The sequence below is a fragment of the Ambystoma mexicanum genome, chromosome 1p (assembly GCF_040938575.1).
Source record: "Ambystoma mexicanum isolate Mex_15411 chromosome 1p, UKY_AmexF1_1, whole genome shotgun sequence".
Lineage (NCBI taxonomy): Eukaryota > Metazoa > Chordata > Amphibia > Caudata > Ambystomatidae > Ambystoma > Ambystoma mexicanum.
Window position 1 is genome coordinate 206170185 of NC_090921.1, and position 20238 is coordinate 206190422.

General features: G+C 43.9%; 1 protein-coding gene across 1 annotated transcript in view; it reads left to right on the plus strand.

Moving 5' to 3' along the window:
* Positions 1–15203, plus strand: part of LOC138470223 (extracellular calcium-sensing receptor-like) — a 70052-nt gene extending 54849 nt beyond the window's left edge. Inside the window, exons 3-4 of the mRNA XM_069609034.1 lie at positions 7970–8261; positions 14334–15203. Coding sequence (XP_069465135.1) covers positions 7970–8261; positions 14334–15203 — 1162 coding nt within the window. The remainder of the gene's footprint in view (positions 1–7969; positions 8262–14333) is intronic.
* The last annotated feature ends 5035 nt before the right edge of the window (positions 15204–20238 follow it).

The window sequence follows — 20238 nt, forward strand, 5'->3', positions numbered from 1 at the left end:
GGCAGGTGTGAAAGCTTGTGCACATTGGCTTGTTATGTCCGTACGTACGTACGTACGTACGTACGTACGTACGTACGGGTAAGGCCCATTTTCCGTGTTTCGTTTGTTGTGTGTGTTGCTTATTTTGGGTTTGTGTTCGGATATAGGTTGGCTAGCCCAGTGGGCGTGTATAGTGTTTGGGTGGTGTGTTTCAGGAAGTAGAAGAGGGATGGTAGTGCTTTGGGAGCTCGCTAAATTCTTCTATGTGTCTAATCCACATTGTCCTATCTGTTGGAACAAATGACTAATATGCATCATTCTATCTAAGCGTGATGCATGGTCAATCTTCACAAATCTATCTAATTGTAATCCATGGCTAAACTTCACAATGCTATTTAAGTGTGATGTGTGGCTAATGTTCACATTTCATTCTAAGTGTGATGCATGGCTCTCCTGTCAAGCACTCTCTTGTGCACCTTCTGCTAAAAAGACTCACCGCCGACCAGTCTATTCTGGCAAACTATCAGCAGATCTCCATCACCCCTTTCCTGGAAAAACTCCTGGATACACTAGCTATCACCCAACTTACCCTCCACACTGAATCTGTCATTTGTCTCATGACCATCAGTCTGTCTTTAGAGCATCCAGAGGCACAGAAACTGCTCTTCTGAACACCTGTGCTTTAAAATCATGACTCTCCCTCTGTACTGATTCTTGTTGACCTCTCTTCTGCTTTCGATACGGTAAACCACAACATCCTGATCACCCGTCTCCGTGATACACTGGGCATCACAGATCAGGCTCTGGTGTGGCTCACCTCTTTTCTCTCTGACTGGCCCTCCCAGGTGAACTTGGGTCCTTTCTCTCCTCTATCACTCTCTCTACCTGTGGTCTTCAATATTGACATGGCCCAGTTGGCCCAAAGCATTGCTACCTTTACCTCTCACGTTCAGTGTTATGTGGATGACACGCAGCTCTCTTTCAGGCTGCCCTCAGCCTCCTCATGCTCATCCATGACTGCCTCTCTGCAATTTAGTCTTGGTGTGTTGCTAACGATCTCTGCCTGAACGTCAGTAAGACAGAGATCGTCCTCATTGGGACACCTGCCCCCGCTTTGCCACTCTCACACTGGCCATCCTTCCTTGGCTTTGCGCCCGCACCTACCAACGAGGCTAAAAACCTCGGGTCATCATCGACTCCACACTCCACTTCTCTTCTCACATCTCAGACATCTCCAAAAAGTCCCACTGCCAACTGCACCTCCTCAGAGGTATTCTACTTTTTCTCACTTTCCCCCAGAGGCTCACCACCTCGAGAGCCCTGGTTCTCCCTAGACTGAACTAATGCAACAGCCTCTTCCTCAATCTTCCTACTTCTACTCTCCATCCTCTACAACTCATCCAAAACCGAACCGCAAGACTTATCATTGGCCTCAATCCCAGGGCCCACACTATCTGCAATGCTCTCTTTCTAAATACTCTACTTCTAGAACCCTGCCCCCATGCTCCTCCAACTCTATGCGGGTGATCCTCTTCCACAAACAGATATTTGGGGTAGATCTTTATCCTCTGCAGTTGCCTCCCTCTCGAACAGCCTCCCTGCCTCTCCCCATCTTGAGCCGGAGCACCTTATGTTCCAGAAACTTCTTAGGACCTTCCTCTTCTTTTCCTACTTCTCTCTCCCTCTCCCTTGCTAACCTCTTTTCCTTTTTTCTCCACCCTCCTTTCTTGTTCCCCTCCCTATTCAATTCAGTTTTCTTGCTGACGGGTTGCCTGGTTCACCACCAGAGCTTTTCAGGTCCCAGGACCCCCGCCAGTATTTGCTCTTGACTCTGGGCCACTGCAATAGGTGCAGCATCACTATACTTTTCAGCGAAGCAACCTCTGCGCACTTAACCGGGGGCCTTGTTAGACTGAAGTGTTTGTTACCCCCCACACCCTCTTCACTGCAACTATGTCTGTACGCATGCATGGCCTAAATGTACTAGGACTAGTAAGTTTGTCTGTCTTGTCTCTCCCTTCTTGCTGTCCTCACTCCCTAGCTTGGTCGCAACTGTAACACTTCATGCACTCGACTAGGAGAAATGTCGTGAGGCCTAGTATGCTAGTTTTTCTGATTAGATCATTGATATGATATGATATGATATGATATGATATGATATGGAATTTATAACATGCCTATAAACAAGTATTTCAAGGCACGATGAGACAAGGGAGGGGGAACAAGGGGAGGACAGACAATGATCATACTAGGCATGGTGTCATTCAGATCTCACAAGTGCATAGGATGGGGGAAAGGGAAAGGTGCTGGGGAGGGGTAGGGACAGTGAGGTACATGGGAATAGAATAATAACAATAAGTAAAAGTAACAGCCAGCAGAGGGCAAGTGCTGAGGTAAGTGCAGACATCATGTGTCAAGTGCTCGTAGTGGGACTGTAGAGATATAGAAACAGTCCCCAAGTGCGGGGGGATGCCAGGCAGGCAGTGCAGGTGAGTGTGACTGGAGGGGGAGGGCCTGGGCCCGGGATCAAAGGGTGGCCAGGTAACCAGTGCACATTCCGTTTCAGCCAGGAGGTCAGCAGAGGAGAGGAGGAGAAAAGGCAGAAGCAAAGAGAAAGGTTTTGAGGTGCTTCTGGAACCAGAGATGGTTCTCATCAAGTTTCAGGGAGGCAGGGAGGCTGTTCCAGAAGGAAGCCCCAGCCGAATAAAGAGATCTACCACCAACTTGTTGCTTGGAGAAGCGACTGACCCTGAGGGAGTTGGAGGCGGATGAGTGAAGAGCTCGAGAAGGAAGATATTTAGTAAGAGAGAGTTGAAGGTATTGAGGGCCCAGGCCCCAGAAGGCCTTGTGGACAATGCAGAGGGCTTTGAACTTGATCCTCGCAGCCACTGGGAACCAGTGCAGAGATTTCAGTCCTGGAGAGATATGATCCCTGGGCTTGAGGCCAAGGACAAGTCTCACAGTCCTGTTCTGGATGAGTTGCAGAGGGCGGAGAGTAGAGGAAGGCAGATTTAGAAAGAGGCTATTGCAGTAGTCCAGCCTAGAGAGAACCAGAGCTCTGGAGACAGTAAGCTTCTGCGGGAAGGAGAGGAAAGGTAGAATACCCCTGAGGAGGTGCAGCTGGTAGTGTGACTTCTTAGAGATGTGAGGAGAGAAGGAGAGTGAGGAGTCAAAGATGACCCCAAGGTTTTTAGCCTCAGAGGTTGGGACAGGAGAGCGACAGGAAAGGAGGGAGCGGGTGTGCCGATGAGGAGAATCTCATTCTTACTGGCATTAAGACAGAGGTCATTGGCGGCACACCTCTCCTGGATAGCAGATAGACAGTCAGAGATGAGAGACAGAGAAGAGGTGGCCGAAGGTAGCCTGAAAATGAGCTGAGTGTCGTCCACATAGCACTGAAAGTTAGGGCAGAGAGCGGCAATGCGGTGGGCAAGAAGTGCCAGGTATAGGTTGAACAGCCAGGGAGAGAGGTTAGACCCCTGGGGAACACCACAGGTAGAGAAAAAAATAGCAGTGAGGAAGGGCCCAAGTTGGACCTGGGAGTGTCGGTCAGAGAGGAAAGATGTCAGCCAAGCCAGGGTCTGACCAGTGATACCAAGGTTATCACAGAGTCATTTGAGCAGGATGGCATGGTTGACAGTGTCAAAGGCAGAAGAGAGATCAAGCACGATGAGGACACAGGGGGTGTTAGAATCCAGGTTGGAGAACAGGTCTTCACGGATCATTAAGAAACTTCAAGGCGTAAGAATGATTACTGCATTCCCTTGTTCCCTTCCCTCCTTGAAGCACTTTGAAGCACTCCACCTGTGTATAAGCGCTGTATAAATACACAATACAATTATAATTTCGACGGTATTGTTACTCTACTGAAAAATGCCACTTTAATATTAATCTTTATATACTAACTGACGGTGTGAAGCTGCTGTAAAATGTGTTCGTAGACATGTATTCTTGTGTATCCTTAGCTGCCTGGTGCAAAGTGTATTCTTGCAGCACACAATGCTTTTTTTGAAGCAGTGCAGGTCATTTGCAGAAGTGGAAAACGATCTTCACTCGCAAGATTGAACTGGGGAAAATATAGGCCAGTACAACAATCGAAATTTACTAGTACCTATAGAGGCATTTTAGGTAACATGTTTCGTAAATAGAGCTCTTTAATGGATACTGGTCAAAACTGCTAACAACACAGTGAATTAACTTAACATAGGGTTTGACGATCTAGCGCCAACATGCCTTCGTGTGAATATCGCGCTTTACAAATTCTCATAACATATCATGTCCCAGTATCCCGGTAAAGTGTCTCACACTTCCCAGAAGGCCAACCCTCATTTACTCTTTTTCATCCAGTCAAACAGAGAACATGCAGTCATTTAAGATTCAACTGAACATTAAGCAGAGTCATGGTTTGGGGCCCTGTTTGATGAGTCCATAAACAGGCCCCCCAAGGCAAACACCTGGGTTCCTGATGCAAAGACCATCCCTGACCCCCTCTTTTTTCCCTGTTTTTGAATCATTCTATTTGTCTATCGAGATGAATTCAAGCAACGACCTGGCCACTCCGGCCGGGGTAAACGGTGCATGGGTAGACTGTCATGGCAAACAGAAGCTTTGCACAATGGAAAATGTAATTGACCCAATGAAGAACCTCTATTTCAAGACAGGGAACATTGGCTGCACTCTCACCAGGCTCCTCTGTGTGTTTCTGTATCCCTACAGCCCCCTATCAGCACTTGACACCTCATGTCTGCACCCACCCTTGCACTTGCCTCCAGCTGGCCGTACGTTTACTTATTGCTTTTATTTATTCTATTTATGTTTACTGTCATCGCATGTACTGCACTGCCCCCTACCCCCTGCATTTTTCCCTTTGCCCTGCACTTGCGCGATCTCAATGCCACTTGGCCTAGTAAGATCGTTGTTGCTGTCTTCCCCTTGCTCCCCCTCCCTTGCCTTGTTGCGCCTTGAAACGCTTGTGTATAGGCGCGTAGTAAATCCCTTATCATATCATATCATGTCATCCCGCTGTCAGTCCGTTCCTTCGTTGCTTCGTTTTGTCCGTGTGTCCATCCGTCCATCCATCTGTCCGTCCGTGCATCCATCTTTTTCTCTCTCTTAGTCTCTATCTGAATAATCACTCTCATGACGCTATCTACCTACCTGCCTGCTAATATTCAGAGTATTTCATGAAAGTCAGACAAGCTCTCTATAAAGTCCAACTCAATAAAATAGCTCTATGCAAACAGAGACCGACTACAGGTTTTTGGGTTAAATGCCCCAATTGCACTGTATTGCCATCTATAAGTGACCAGGGTCTTTGCAGATACAACCAGTGTATTTGCTGTTTGTGTGAAATAGTCTACATGCATGCACATAGACACATTTCCAGGATCTGTGCTGCACAGTGCCTGCGTTGTGGATTAAAGGGGCACCAATGACGCCCCCTCTACGGATTCATTGTCACCCTTCTGTACCGCTACATTCCTTATTCCAATGTTTTACTCACGGTTGTGCACCCAAAGCTACAGTGAAGCTAAGTACGCCTGCACTGGCATATCGAAAAGTGGTACAACTGACTACAGAACAAATGAGGACAAATATGCAAGGACCCAAAGGAAAACCTCTCACTATGCCACCTGGGACATCATTATGGCACAATGAATTGCAATACCTGGGGACGTAGGATGCGGATTCTGAGAATATATAAAGCACCAATTAGTCCTGCCTTCACATTCTGCAAGAGGTCGTACTCGTCACTGGCTCTGTTGATTGATGGGTCATTGAGTCCATGGCCAGCATTGATACTTTTTAGCAATGGGCAGGGGTTTTGATCAATGCTGAGGTCTCGTGTGGGTGTCACCCCCTTCCTCTGTGACAGGAATGGGCTGCTGTGCTCTGCTGCTCCTTGTGCTACTGGTCTTGTCTTTTCGTTACTGTACCACCAGCAGGGGTGGGTGCACCTTACCGAGCTCAACGGATATGGGTCACCAGCGGGATGGAGACATCCTCATTGGTGGAATCTTCCCAATACACTGGAATTGGAAGGAGCCTGGCACCCTATTCATGGAGCCACCAGAGCCCCTCCTCTGCCACGAGTAAGACTATATGTATACCCTTGTGCATTACCAATTTGTGTTTAAACAGCAATTGCATTACAAGAGAGTGTAGTCAAGTCCAGAACCATAGCAGGGAGTTGTTGAATGAACGGTGAGTGCAATGACATGTTGATTTCATCAGAGAGCTGGAGAAGAGGGAAATGAGGGCATCAGTTTAGAAATATCTCATATCTTGATAGGGTTGTGAGTGAGTGAACAAAGTCCATGTTTACTAGCCATTAGCAAGTTGCTCCACCCAACTTTATTTTTCCGTCGTCCAAGCCTCTGCTTAATGACTCTATGCCAGCTCCAGGCAGACAGCGTTGAGTAGGCTGCTGGCCATGTGACCAGGCCCTGCCACTCAGTTGTACAACTTCCTCTATTCCTATCTAGCAAGGACCATCTATGGGGATTATCTCTGCTTGAAAAGGGCTTACAGACTCACTGCCTGTTTGATATTGCCCTTCTTTGCTAAGAGCTGCCATCGAGACATGGCACTTTTGGTTTTAGAAGCAGGATATTTGGCCCCTCTGCTATGGACGTGTTCCATCGGTTTATCCTAATCTGATCAGTCAATAATAACCAAATGTATATCATGTCAACATGTTTAACTATAACCCTACCATGCTTAGTGGCTTGTAATGTAGCCACTTAAATGATGCCAAGATAATGCTGTAGAATCTAATATTTTTCCCCTCATTTCTTCTCTGTATTTTTACTATTTTCTCTGATTGTGTTCATTATCCTGTACAGTGTTTAGAAATGATAGAATCCAATCTTGTAAACATTCACAGCCCCCAGAACATCTGCTAACCACTGCATCACACTCCAGATGCGGTAATGCAGGACGGGAAAGAATATATGGAAAGCAGTGTGCTTAAGTAGTACTCTAAAAAAAGGATCTCAAGAGTACAGTGCTCCATAATTATGCAAGGCTGAAACATGTCTGGGGTTGCTTGTGTTCTCGTGCAGAGGGGACCTGGCATAGCAGTTTGGGCTGGGCTGCTACCATTGGTGGCAGTACCTAACTGATTTGCATATGGCTGAACCACTTTTGACGGGCTAGAAAACGGTGGTGGTGAAGGTTGCCGAGAGCAATGCCATTTCAGATTCATTCAAAACCTTCCACTCATTACTTTTGTAATTCTTTAATTATGCATACCACAACAAAACATGGTATCATAACCATTGTGGCCATTGCTTGCACTGGTGATACACACCTGTGTAGTGAATCAAATACTGCAGATCATTTGATCAATAAACTCAGTGGTCCATCAATCAATAATAAGGTTTTTGTGCCATTTCTCAAGAGTCATTCAGTGTTACTCATTTTTGTTCAAATACACAAGATGTGTAGAGCTAGGGAGTCTGTGCTAACAGTACATTGGGCCTCATTACGACTGTGGCGGCCACGGAATGAATGTTGTCATTATGAGTTCTGCAGCGGGTCCCGTTCTGTACGCCTGGCCAGAACAGATGTGCAGAGCGGCACCCGCTAGCAGAACAGGATGCTAACAAAGGACCTGTCATTAATGGGTCAGTTGTTAGCATCCTCCCTATTTCCATTGAGCCCTATGGGGGCTGAAATGGGAATGGGGACGTACCGGGTCCAGGTCGCGCAAATGGGAATTACCGGGCCCGCAAAGGTCGGAATGGCCCGGTATTTCCCATTTTGCGGGACCCGAGTTTGGGGGTAGCCATGCCGCTAAAAACAGCATGGCTACCTCCAAACTCATAATGAGGCCCACTGTCAGGACAATTCAAACTTCTAAAAGTATGGTGTCCAAGCACCATCAACTTTGTATTGACATGCTATGGAGTAAGGCATGAAAAGGTTATTTGCTCTTTGGATGGTCTTCACTGAGAGTTTGTAACTTGATCATGTCTTTTCCTCCTAGCTTCAACCTACGTTCTTACCACTGGTCGCGAGCCGTGGACTTTGCTGTGGAAGAAATTAACCAAGACCAAAGCTTCCTCCCTAACATCACCTTGGGTTTCCGGATGTATGACTCTTGCCTGTCATTGGCTCGATCAAATAAGGCAATCACATGGCTCTTAGCAGGAGGCGGTGCAGAATTCCCAAATTATGGCTACCAGGGCAAGTCCCCACTCGCATCTGTCATAGCAGACTCCGGCTCAACGGAGTCCATTGCCATTGCTAGGTGGCTGGGTCTGTACAGGTACCCTCAGGTAAGCAGTTTAAGGAAGCAACGGGCAACTGAATAGAAGCAGCTTAATACAGAAACACTGGGACATGAAACATTTGCTTCTCCCATATTAGCAAGCAGTGGCCAGATGTGCAATGACAGGACGCAAAGGTCATCGCGCGTCATCTGATCAGCTAGTGTCACAAACACTCCCTACCATTGACTGATCGTTGATGTCTGAAGACTTGGGGCTGAAATCTAATGCTTGTATCTGTTTCTGTTTGATTCAATTACCCAGTGGGAATTGTGTATACTTCGCTGTCATGTTTATACTTTCGTTTAATCAAATATCCTGCAGTTTGGGGATATGTTGTATAAAAGATATGTTAACCCTTAAATTGTCACCAATGAATCGTTTCATTGTTAGAGGAAATCCAAAGATTCTCGATTCTTTACTTCCCAATTTCTATTTTAGTAACTTCATAATAGGTACAAATCGAATAATCGGTCAAGTGGCATACACGCCTCTGAACTTCCTCCAGATTCCATAGTACACATTTATTTTAGTGTGGAGCATTCATTTGTCCAGATCAGGCAGGTGTAGTATGTCCTCAGCGAATTGGTCGAAGTGAGTGGGAGCAGTGCTCCTCTACTTTAAAAAAAAGTTTTTACTGGTCCTATACTTTTATTTTAAAAATAAATTGTTCCCGATGGTATCGTTTTAAAAGAAAAGTGCAGGAAGAAGTTGAAACTTGCTCTTCACTGCACTGCACTGAACATTCCCTTAAACAGCAGTTGTGTTTGTTTAGGGGTTTGCAGTGTGCGTGAGAGGGGGGCGTGGCGATGAGGTTCGTGGCGAGCAGGGGCAGGCCAGCAGGGAACATAAATCAAGGACTTTTTTCGACCCCTGTTTAAGCCACACGTATCTCTCCAGTCTCCAAAAAGATGTACCACTCCTCACTTTTAACACATCTGACTACACTAATGTGCCCTTGTTCCTCATAGGCAGACATTGGCCCTAACGTAGGAAGGTTGCTCCTGTGCTGGCTGACACGGAATCCAGGTTGAATTGCCAGCTACAGGCTGACTCAATGCTTCCTTTGACCACTGTCCGGGAGTCATCGTATCACAGGACCAGAACCCCCCTGAAAGCGAACCCCTTGTTTTCTATCAATAGCAGCAGGAGTCTGTAAATCCTAGCCCACTCATTATTTTGGGGACAGTGATAAGATATGATAAGATATGTCGAATAATTTATGTGGCATCATTTATATTTCTTGTATTTATTTGGTTGGCAGTGGCTGAAGCGCTGTGCATAGGACAACAATAGAAATCAAAAGCAGTACTCCCAGGGTGGGCTTACTTAGTAACAGTGTGTATATGGATGGAGGTGTGCCCAGTTCTGAGAGGATAGGTCGTAGGTTGTGAAAAGAAACAGGGGTCATGAGGAGGGTAAGGTGTGTGCACATTTATAACTAAACTATAACAAGCAATGGTGTATAGAGAGTTGTGGAGGGAGGATACCCTTTCACAGTGCCTGATTTTCAATAGTTGTAGTGATAGAATAGCCCTGATGGCTGAGGATAGAGCATTTCAGTGGGGCTGTGGGCATCTCAGTCACCCGGTCCCACCATCCACAGCCTTCCTATTTCTGACCTACGAGTACCCTACACACCTGAAGCCTCAGGAATAGGGTGCTTAAGCCAAGGCTGAATTCTGTTTGGCCTTGTGTGGGTCTGTAAGGGGCAATGGCCCACCTCATATTCCAATTGTGCCCATCTCCCACATGTCAAAGTAGGCAACAAACACCCTGAGGACGTCCAGCATTCCCTCATTCCTAGGTTCTTCCGCCTCTTAGCCCTCTATGCTCCTGCCCATCCTTCTTCCCCTTACTGTTTACTATCCTGCTCTCTCCTACAAACTGTGTGTGTTTCCACAAACTCTCCCAGCTTCTCATTACTCTCTCCCTATCTTCCCATCTCCATCCTCCACACAGCACTCAAAGTGCACCCTAGACATTGCCTCTGCAATCACACTACTCTACCCAACAACACTCATGCTGCAGCCTCACGCTCACCTAGAGAACCTGTTCTGCCCTCTGCAACACTCAAACCCTCTGAACTGAGACTTCCTTTCTCACTGTCCATTTTGACTCCCATCACCCCCAAACTGTCTGTGATGGATGTCCCTGAAACCTGGGCCCCCCTGGTGACATTGCCATGCCAGCTGCCCACATCATGGGCCTCATTCCGAGTAGGGCGCAAAGGGATACCGGGCACCGTTAAGAACGTCAGTGCCAGTAATCCCTTTGCGCCCTACTACGAGTTCCCTTTGCGGGTCCCTTCCTTAACGCCTGGTTTTACCAGGCGTTAAGTAGGGGACCCGCAAAGGGAAATCAGAGCCAATAACGGCACCGCAAATTGCGGTACTGTTATTAGCTCCCTCCCCATTCCCATTTGAGCCCTATGGGCACTCAAATGGGAATGGGGATTGCCTTTTTCAATGGGGACTTACCAGTCCTGCAAAGGTCGGAATAGACCGGTAAGTCCCCATTGAACCAGGGCGGACTCAGGACCGTTATTGGAGGCAGTCATGGCGCTAATAGCGCCATGACTACCTCCAATCTCGGAAAGAGGCCCACTGAGTTCACTACCTTCTCCCAAATCCCCGTCTAACTAAAAAGGGAAGTGTTCTCGGTCTTATGTCTAGCAAGGACACTGTATGAACAAAGGGGATGGTTTCAGTTATTGTCTGGAAATAGAAATCCATTGAACACTTAATTTCGCTGTTTTCCGAATCACACATATGTTTGTATGTTAACACACGTACTGCAGTTATCGAAAGTTATGTCAGGCCTGTCATTGCTGTATCGTTCATAATTTGTGAATTTTATAATTCACCCTAAAATACTTACATAGTTCACTTCATGTTTTCTCAGTCATACAGCTCATATATACATTGGTTTCCAGTCATTGCATCGAATACAAAGCACTGCATGCCAAAAGCATGGACAGAAAATGCATTGAAAAAAAAGCATTGAATTTCAATGCATTTTGTTCAAAGGTAAAGGTTTTATTTAAATTATGGTGGAGTTTAAGGGGTAAAAAAAACAGGGTATGGTTGGGACCCCCCCATTAAAAAACAGTAAAAAAAATGCATTCAATGCTTTTTTTTCGTTGCTTTTTTTTAGATGCTAAGGCATTCAATGTTTGGCATTCGATGCAATCACTATAAACAATATACATTATTTATTTCTCAATGTGTATGACCTAGAAACAGAATAATAAACCGTTTGTTTCCTTTTTTTGGATACAGCTTGTCATGCTGAACTTACAACAATCTTCCCCTCAGCCAAAATATCCTGCATAACTAAAAAACATTTGCCCTGTTGTATCGCTAAAACTACCTAGAGTGTAATGCTCTGTGTGATCACCAAGAAACTGCTCTGGTCCATGGGGCCTCGTTACGAATTTGGTGGTATTTTGGTGGTAAATGTTGAAATACCACCAAACTTAATTACCATTCCTGCCACTTGGCTCTGTGACTTACCACGGAATACACGTGGGGCTAATTCCGCACTTTTGGAGTACATATGCCTCCATGGGGATTTTGGCCGGATTTAGTGCTGGCAGAATTACTGCATGGTAAATCCTATATCCACCAATTTATGGGGGGAAAGTGGAGGATTTACCTCCAGCAACAAGCTGGAGGCGACTCCCCTACTTTTTGGTTGAAAATAGGCCAATTTATCAATCCATATTTCCGCCAGCGGTAAACCCACCCAAAATTATATTATATGCTCACAGTTTGGACCTCTCATCTATCCTCGTGCAACTCAATTCCTTTGTGGCCTTTAACACTGTGGATCACCCCTCCAGACTGAAAATAATCTTTTTTCATTTGCTCGAAGGAAAGGTATTGCAAATGAAGGCTTCTGATCACTCTGACCATTTCATCGTCCACAGACCTCATTTGGTGTCCCCAGCTCCTATGATCGGTATATATTACCCTTCGGGTTGCAGGGGTGTCCCCTCCATCCTCAATATTGGAGACGGAGGACCAAAAAAAAGAAAAAAAAAAGAAAAAGGGACCCTGCAGTGTCTGATCCGACCTGCATTTGAGGGACGGATCTGATGCCGGAGGGCTGCAGTCAACCAGGCCGCGAGCGAAAAGGTAAGTAGAGAAGGAGGTTGATGGTGGGGGATTGGTGTGAGTGCATTTGATCCTCTGAGAACTGACCGCATGCGGGCTGTTTTTTTAATCAAATAATTTGCTGCAATCAGTTCTCAGACAGTGAAACACACCTAAACCCCTATTGTATCTATCACAAAATGATTGTCCTTGGGCTGCTCCTTTTTATCAATTGTATATTATTTATAGGATTCATTTTATCAAAAGTATTGCATACAGTTACAGTCAGTTATATCAATGTGCATGTTCAGGACAATTATTGCGGAATGTATTCAGATGAAAAATGCTATGTGAATAAATGAATAACATCTGCGTATGTGGTTATGATTGTTCCTGTATCATTTTACAAACTTATAATATGCAATAGATATAGTTTACTACTACTACTCTATACACTCTTACGCTGTGCAAAGTAACCTTATCCTTTAACTTCTTGTTACATTACTTTTTCTTTGATTACCAGATATTTTGCTTTCCCTGCTCCTCTGAGTGCCTCACTCATGGAAACTCCACCATGAAATGATGTTGTTTGATGCTCAACATCTCTAAAATGGAGATTACATTTCTTCCAAAGAAAATGTCCCCCATCCCAATATCCTTCCCTCCAGATCTCCTCTCTATATTACTCAAGGATCATAACCACATAGATCTCTTCAGTAGTGAAATAAAACCAAATCCCAGCAACACAGTCACTGCAGCTTCATTCTGAGTTGTAAATATCAGAAATGTGTGTCTCCAACTCACTTACCTCTCAGCCAAAACTCTAAAATCAACCCTAGTCTATAGGACACTTGGAAACTGCTCCAACCTCCACCCGGGACCTCCCCTTCACTGTTTTAACCTCCTCAAGAAAATACACAGTTTTGCTACATTCACCTTTTACAACCCACTTATCAATTCTACCACCTTGGTGTACCATTACCATGCCAGGTTGGTCATTATGCAAAATTGGTCCTCTTCAAGTTTCTACTCCTTATATTTAAATCTGTCTATAGTATATTCCCCACCAGCTGGCTGAGTCCATCTCCCTTTACTCTCCTTCATGAGTTTGTGACTCCCAAAACTTAAACAACCTCAACTGTACCATGGCCTCCCAGGACAGCCTAGATTCAGATCCATCTCTTTAAAATGTTCCTCCCTGGGCCCAATTACGAGTTTGGAGGTAGCCATGTCGTCATTACCAGCATGGCTACCTCCAAACTTGGGTCCGGGACCGGGTCCCGCAAAAGGGGACTTACCGGTCCATTCCGACCTTAGAAGGACAAGTAAATCGCTTTCGCGGGTCCCGGACCTGGTACATCCCCATTCCCATTTGAGCCCCTATAGGGCTCAATGGGAATGGGGAGGATGCTAACAACGGGGCCGTTAACAATGGGCCCGTTGTTAGCATCTTGGTCTGCTAGCGGGTCACGCTCTGCACGTCTGGTCTGGCCAGGTGTACAGGGCGGGACCCGCTGCAGAACTCGTAATGTGGCGCTCGGAATGAACGGTGCCGGTCCCTTACCGGCACCATTCATTCCGTGGCCACCACAGTCGGAATGAGGCCCATTGTCACCCAGATCTGTGCTTCACTCCTTATATTGTTGCTAGTAGATTCCATGTCGCTGCTGTTTCTAAAGTTTGTAAAAAAACATACAGGTTATCTTTATTGTTCAAGGATAACCGACCAGGGAGCCTTCCTGGTCACATCCATGAACAACAAAGAGGATATTCCTTTTTAGCATGCATGGTGTTTATCCTGAGATATACTTCAAGTTCACATATTTTTAGTTTACAGTCAACCCTGAAAAATACAGGCATGGTATTCTGTAGGTTATTCATTATGTATCTCCATGTCCAAATACCACTTATTTCACTGCTAAATCAGATCATCATGACTAGTGCTGGCAATATGATTTCATCATAAAATTGTCCTTAATTGCAGATCAGCTACTTTGCATCCAGCACTCTGCTAAGTGACAAGCTCCAGTTCCCCTCCTTCTTTCGAATGATCCCTAGTGATGACTTCCAGGCACGCGGACTTGCACAGCTTGTTTTCCACTTTGGTTGGACTTGGGTGGGGATTTTGTCTACTGAGAATGACTATGGTCAGCAGGGTTCTCAGATCTTGAAGGAAGAGCTCTCCAAATTTGAGATCTGCATTGCTTTCCATGAAACCATCCCTCTCATAGCGCAAGACAGCAAGATCAACCAAATTGTTGAGAAGGTCACAACGTCCACTGCTAAAGTCATATTGGTCTTTTCCTCTGATCCATACATATGGCCTGTGATGGAGAAGTTATATAAACTGAATGCGACTAGAAAGGTTTGGGTGGCCTCAGAGGGGTGGTCAACTGCTGCCATTGTTTCCAACATAGACATTGCCAAAGTCATGAGTGGCACCATTGGGTTTGCCATCCAAAAAGGTGAGATGCCTGGATTCAGAGAATTTCTCCTCCGGATTCACCCTTCCTCCTTTCCAAACGACACATTCCTTAAAAGCTTTTGGGAGTATGCCTTCAGGTGCCAATGGTCAAGTGGTGAACCAAATGCCACAAGGCAGGACCAAGTAGTGAAAAATCTGTGTACCAGTCAAGAAGACCTCGGGACATTCAGCAACACTTCTATCAGTGAACCTGACTTTCGAATCGGCTATGCTGTTTACAATGCAGTTTACGCTGTGGCACATGCCCTGAGGAATATGCAATCATGTGTGCCAGGCTGTGGGCCCTTCATAAATAACACCTGTGCTGACGTCTTGAATTTTAGACCTTGGGAGGTGAGGAAGCACAGCAATCACTTTGTACTAATGTGAATTCTGTTGACACCTGAGGCAAGGGCTCTAGATAACAAAGTTTATCAGTAGTAAAATGTGTTTATTCACAAAATAATATCAACAATTAACCATTATGCCATAAAATCAATGAATTTCCAACATCATTTCAGTGCATCCATCTACTGTACATTGCTAATTTTCATCTTTCTTGTTCTTTTCTCAGACTCCTTTGCTAATAAAATGTATATGGGGTAAAGTATCCCCTATTGTACGTTATGAGGACATAGCTAGTCACTGAAGAGTTCTGTGACCACATCTGCGTGCCTTTATAATGTCATGGAACTCTGAGGTCAGAGATTTTCATTGTCTATATATTATAAAAAAAGAGTTAAGGTTAGTGTAACAAAAACTAAACTGTACAAAGAGTGGGAATTATAACGTTAAGCTACAAACACTCACTACTTACTACTTAAACTCAAAGTATAGTACTAACTCGATACCACAACAAATCAAAATTAATTCTAATTTCAACTATGTTATTGATATAACCTGCCTTAAACTTAAATTGATTGTTAAGGTTCGATATGAAGTGGTGTAGAGTTATTATTTATAGTTTGAGTTTCCTGTTTGATGTTTCGTATGTCAAAAGTGTGTGTCATAGGAGTGTGTGTTGGAGGAACAAGTATCGTAGGAGCAAGTTTCATAAGTGCAAGTGTTTCTAAGTGTGTCGTAGTTGTGTGTGTCATAGGAGCTTGTGTCAAATGAGCATGTGGCTTAAGAGCTTGTGTCAAAAGGGTGAGCGTGTGTCATAAAAGTGTGTGTTGTAGGATTGTGTGTCATAGGAACGCGTGTTGTAAAGGTGTGTTGTAAGTGTTGTGTATCATAGTTGCATGTGTCATAAGAGCGTGTGTTTTAGGAGTATGTCTCATAAGTGTGAGTGCCATCAGTGTGAGTTCATAGGTGTGTGTAAGAGTATGTGTTGTAGGGGAGTGTTTAATAAGTGTGAGTGTTTGTCATAGGAGTGTATGTCTTTGGAGCATGTGTTGTGAGTATGAGTGTCATATGTGTCGGTATCATAAGTGCGTGTGTCATAAAAGAGTGTGTAGTAGGAGTCTGTGTCATTTGAATGTGTGTCATACGAGTGTGTGACATAGGAGCATGTGTCAGTGTAGTACGCGTGTGGTAAGAATTTGTGTCATAAGAGTTTGTGTCATAGAATCATGTCCCGTGGGAGTGCATGTCGGAAGACTGTGTGGTGTAAGCATATGAGCATTTGTGTGTAATTGGTTGATATGTAACTATGGTATATAAGTAATATATGAGTGTTTCCAACTGTCCTATATGCCTCCTTTATGTCTAGAAAGTTACATTGAAGCAAGCTTTCACTTTGATGTGAGTTCTCAATATGCACAAGAGGCACATATTAGTTTTATAGTCTGTGTATTTTCCAATTTTTGATACGTGTAATCAGTTCTGCAGTTTGCATCTGAATGCAATTGACATCAACATCAAAGTGAGTGCTGACTCTTGTTTTTGTTTTCACATGTATTGTAGTATACATGTGAATAATGCACATTTTCTTCTTGTTTGTGTACATTATTTATAGAGCTGTTCATTTATTCTGACTGTATGTTGTAATAGCATGCATTTTAAGAACATGTGTAAATGTGGGTGGCATAAGAACATGTTATATAGCAGCATTTCGCAGAAGTGTGCATGTCATAAGGGCATATGTCCTGTGGAGTAACTTTGCTGAAAATGTTGGGGGGGACATGACTTCTGAAAAAAAAGTGCCCCAGCTAAATGAATGGGGACAAAATCATGTGCCATGAAAGTTGAGGGGGACAAACACCCCTGTCTCCCCCTAAAGTTATGCCCATGCATACGTCATAGGAGAATGTGTTGTAAGAGTGTGTGTTGTAAGAGTGTGTGTCATGTCTGTTTCACCGGGTTGTCATTAGATTGTTTGTTGTAGGAGCGTGTGTTTTAGGAGCATGTGTAGTAGGAGCATGTGCCATAAGTGTCAGTGGGGTAGGTGGGTTCATGAGTTTGTGTTGAAGGAGCAGGTGTCATATCATTGTTTGTCATTGGAGTGTGTGGCAGAAGTATTAGTGTTTTAAGTGTGCCGTAATAATATGCACCATAAGAGTGTGTTTAGTAATTTTGAGTGTGTGTGTGTTGCAAGAGTGTGTGTTGTAGAAGCGTATACTATAGGAGCATGTTTCATACGTTTCTCAAAAGAGCATGTGTTATAGGTGTGTATGTTGTAATAGCATGTGTTGTAAGAACATGCAGCCTAAATGTGTTTGGCATAAGAGCCTGTGTCTGTTCTAAGTGTTTGTTGTAAGAGTGTGTATGGTAGCACTGTGTCTTTTGTTTCAGTCTAATATAAGAGCATGCTTCAAAGGAGCATGCGCCATAGGAGGGTGTGTCATGAGTGTGAGTGTTGATAGTGTTTTTGGAGTGTGTGTTGCAGGAACATGTGTAATAGCAGTCTGTTTCGTAAGTGTGTCATGGGAGTGTATGTTGTTGGAGCATGTTGTAAGAGTGTGTCTTTTAAGTGTGAGTGTCCTATGAACGTCTGTCAGAGGAGCATATATTATAGGAGCTAGTGTCATAAGTGTGAGTGTCCTAAGTGTGTCATAAGAACGTGTGTCATAGGAGCATGCATTGTGTGAGTGTTGTATGAGTGTGTATTGTAGGAGCATGTGTCATAAAGGCATATGTCATAGGAGTGTGTGTCTTGGGAGTTAGGTTAGAGGGACATGTGATTTAAGTCTCTCCTAAGTATGCCATAAGATCATGTGTTTTAGAAGCATATGTCAAAAAGTGTGTGTCATATGAGCATGTGTCATAGGATCAGGCACTGTATGAGTGTGTGTTGTAGTATTTCATGGCATAAGGCATATGATGTTTTGGTGTATAAGTGCCTGATATGTTATTGTATGTCGTGTGAGTAGTGTACGAGTGTTTAGTATTAAGTGATACAATTCACCCATGATATACGCCTCCTATATGTAACATACATTGAAGTCGGTTTTGGCTTTGAGGTGTGTTTTCAAAATGTAGAAGAGGTGTATATGAGTTTTACAGTTTGTATATTATTCAATTTACATGAGTTTTACAGTTTCTATATTATTACATTTACATCTCCTGAAAACTCGCATCATAGTCAGTCCTACGGGTGGGTTATGTGTAGTTTGTATCAAAGATGCACATTAATTCAGCAAATGTGCCACATATTCATAAAGCTTAAATTGTTCATATTTCAATATTTGCCAGGTTGATTTTCAAATGTTATTTTCACTGCAGCAATACCTTATGAGATTATGAAAATCTACGAGGTACATTTTGCGATTGTTCTCTATTTATTTTTCCCCATGTTAAAAGCCCCTCAAAATGCATTCAGATTTGGCAACCAGATTACCATTTAAAAAAAAAAAAAGATATTAGTCCGTCTATGAAGAATCCTATAATTTTCTATGCACAGACAGATACCTTGAAATTGTGCTGGAGAATCTTTCAGAATGTTCAATGCAAGCCTTGAAAAGTTGCTGGTATTGTAATATATACTACCAAGTGTACCCGCATTTTGCTTGGTAATTCCCACGTCAGTTCTAGTTTGCAGTTCATTGAATAAACAAATATAGATGATGATTTTGCATGGTTGTTTGCATTATCTGAATAACACCGCAATCAATACCAGCTACTTTGAGTTGGTGCATGGAGATTACGCAGCAACATTATTGGTGTTCCAATCTACAGCCGACCAGCAGCAACCTCAACACAAGTGGCGTACGTGTAGGACTGAAGCATATTAGCTCGAAATGCCATACCCGTATGGGTACAGCTGAAGTATCTAAGCTTTGTACTGTTGATATGGAATACATTCATCAACTCCTGTGGGAAACAAAGCTCTTGTAATTATCATGAGAGATTTGCCATGATGTGATGGACAATGTCATTGCAGGCACTATTGAAGAGACATGCACCATTTCCTGTCACCCGTATTACTACAAAAGAACCGTTTTGTGTACCCCTCATGACTTCAGAAGTAAGTGCCACTTATGCCAGCTAGAATGCTGATAGTTTGGAAAGTTTAGGAACAAAGAACTGCTGAAATGTATGTAGAACTATGGCAGAACTACGGCACAAAGAGCCATATGGGAGGGGTAAGTATTGCAGAATGCTTAAAAAACAAAGAAATGTGTAAAATGTATATGTTTATACCATTAACATTGTCTACATCATGTAACCTACCTACAGTCCTAATTTCAGGTTTGTACCATGTTAGGAAGAATGCTGCACATTCCGAACCGACACGCACCTACATATCAACATATGGCACGGGTAAGCATTGCAGACCGCTTATCTCTCTATATATAAAAGAAATGTGTGGATATGTGTGTGCGTGTCTATTCAAAATGTTCAGCATACTTCCCAACATGCTATAATAATGAAATTTGGCATGTCAGTAGGTTGCATGGTGTAGACAATGTAAAAAGTAAAACAGGTACCTTTTCCAATTTTTTTAAAAATGTTTAGCGTTTTTATTTTAAGCGGTCTGCGATGCGTGTGTATGTGTGTGTGTCTCCTCGAAATGTTCAGCATACTTTCCAACATGCTTCACAATTGAAATTTGGAATGTGGGTAGGTTCCATGGTGTAGACAATGTAAAAAGTATAATATATACATTTTGCACATTTTTGCGGTATGCAATATATGAATATGTGTGTGTGTGTGTCTGTTCGAAATGGTCAGCATACTTCCCAACATGACACACACCTGAAATTTGCATGTGGGTCAGTTCCATGGTTTAGACAATGGAACAAGTATAAAATATATCTTTTGCGGATGCTGCAACTCAAAGTAGCTGTAAGCAATTTACGGGATTCATGCTATTCTCATGGTCAGCTTTATGTGGCTTGCTCCAGAGTTGGGAGCAAAGACAATGGGCCTCATTACAAGCATGCTGCTCTGTAAACAACAGTGCTGGTAAGCTTAACATCACCGTTGTTTTCGCACCTGCACAGTACAACTCTGCCGGGCGGGTGCCCTCCCATCCGGCAGGTCT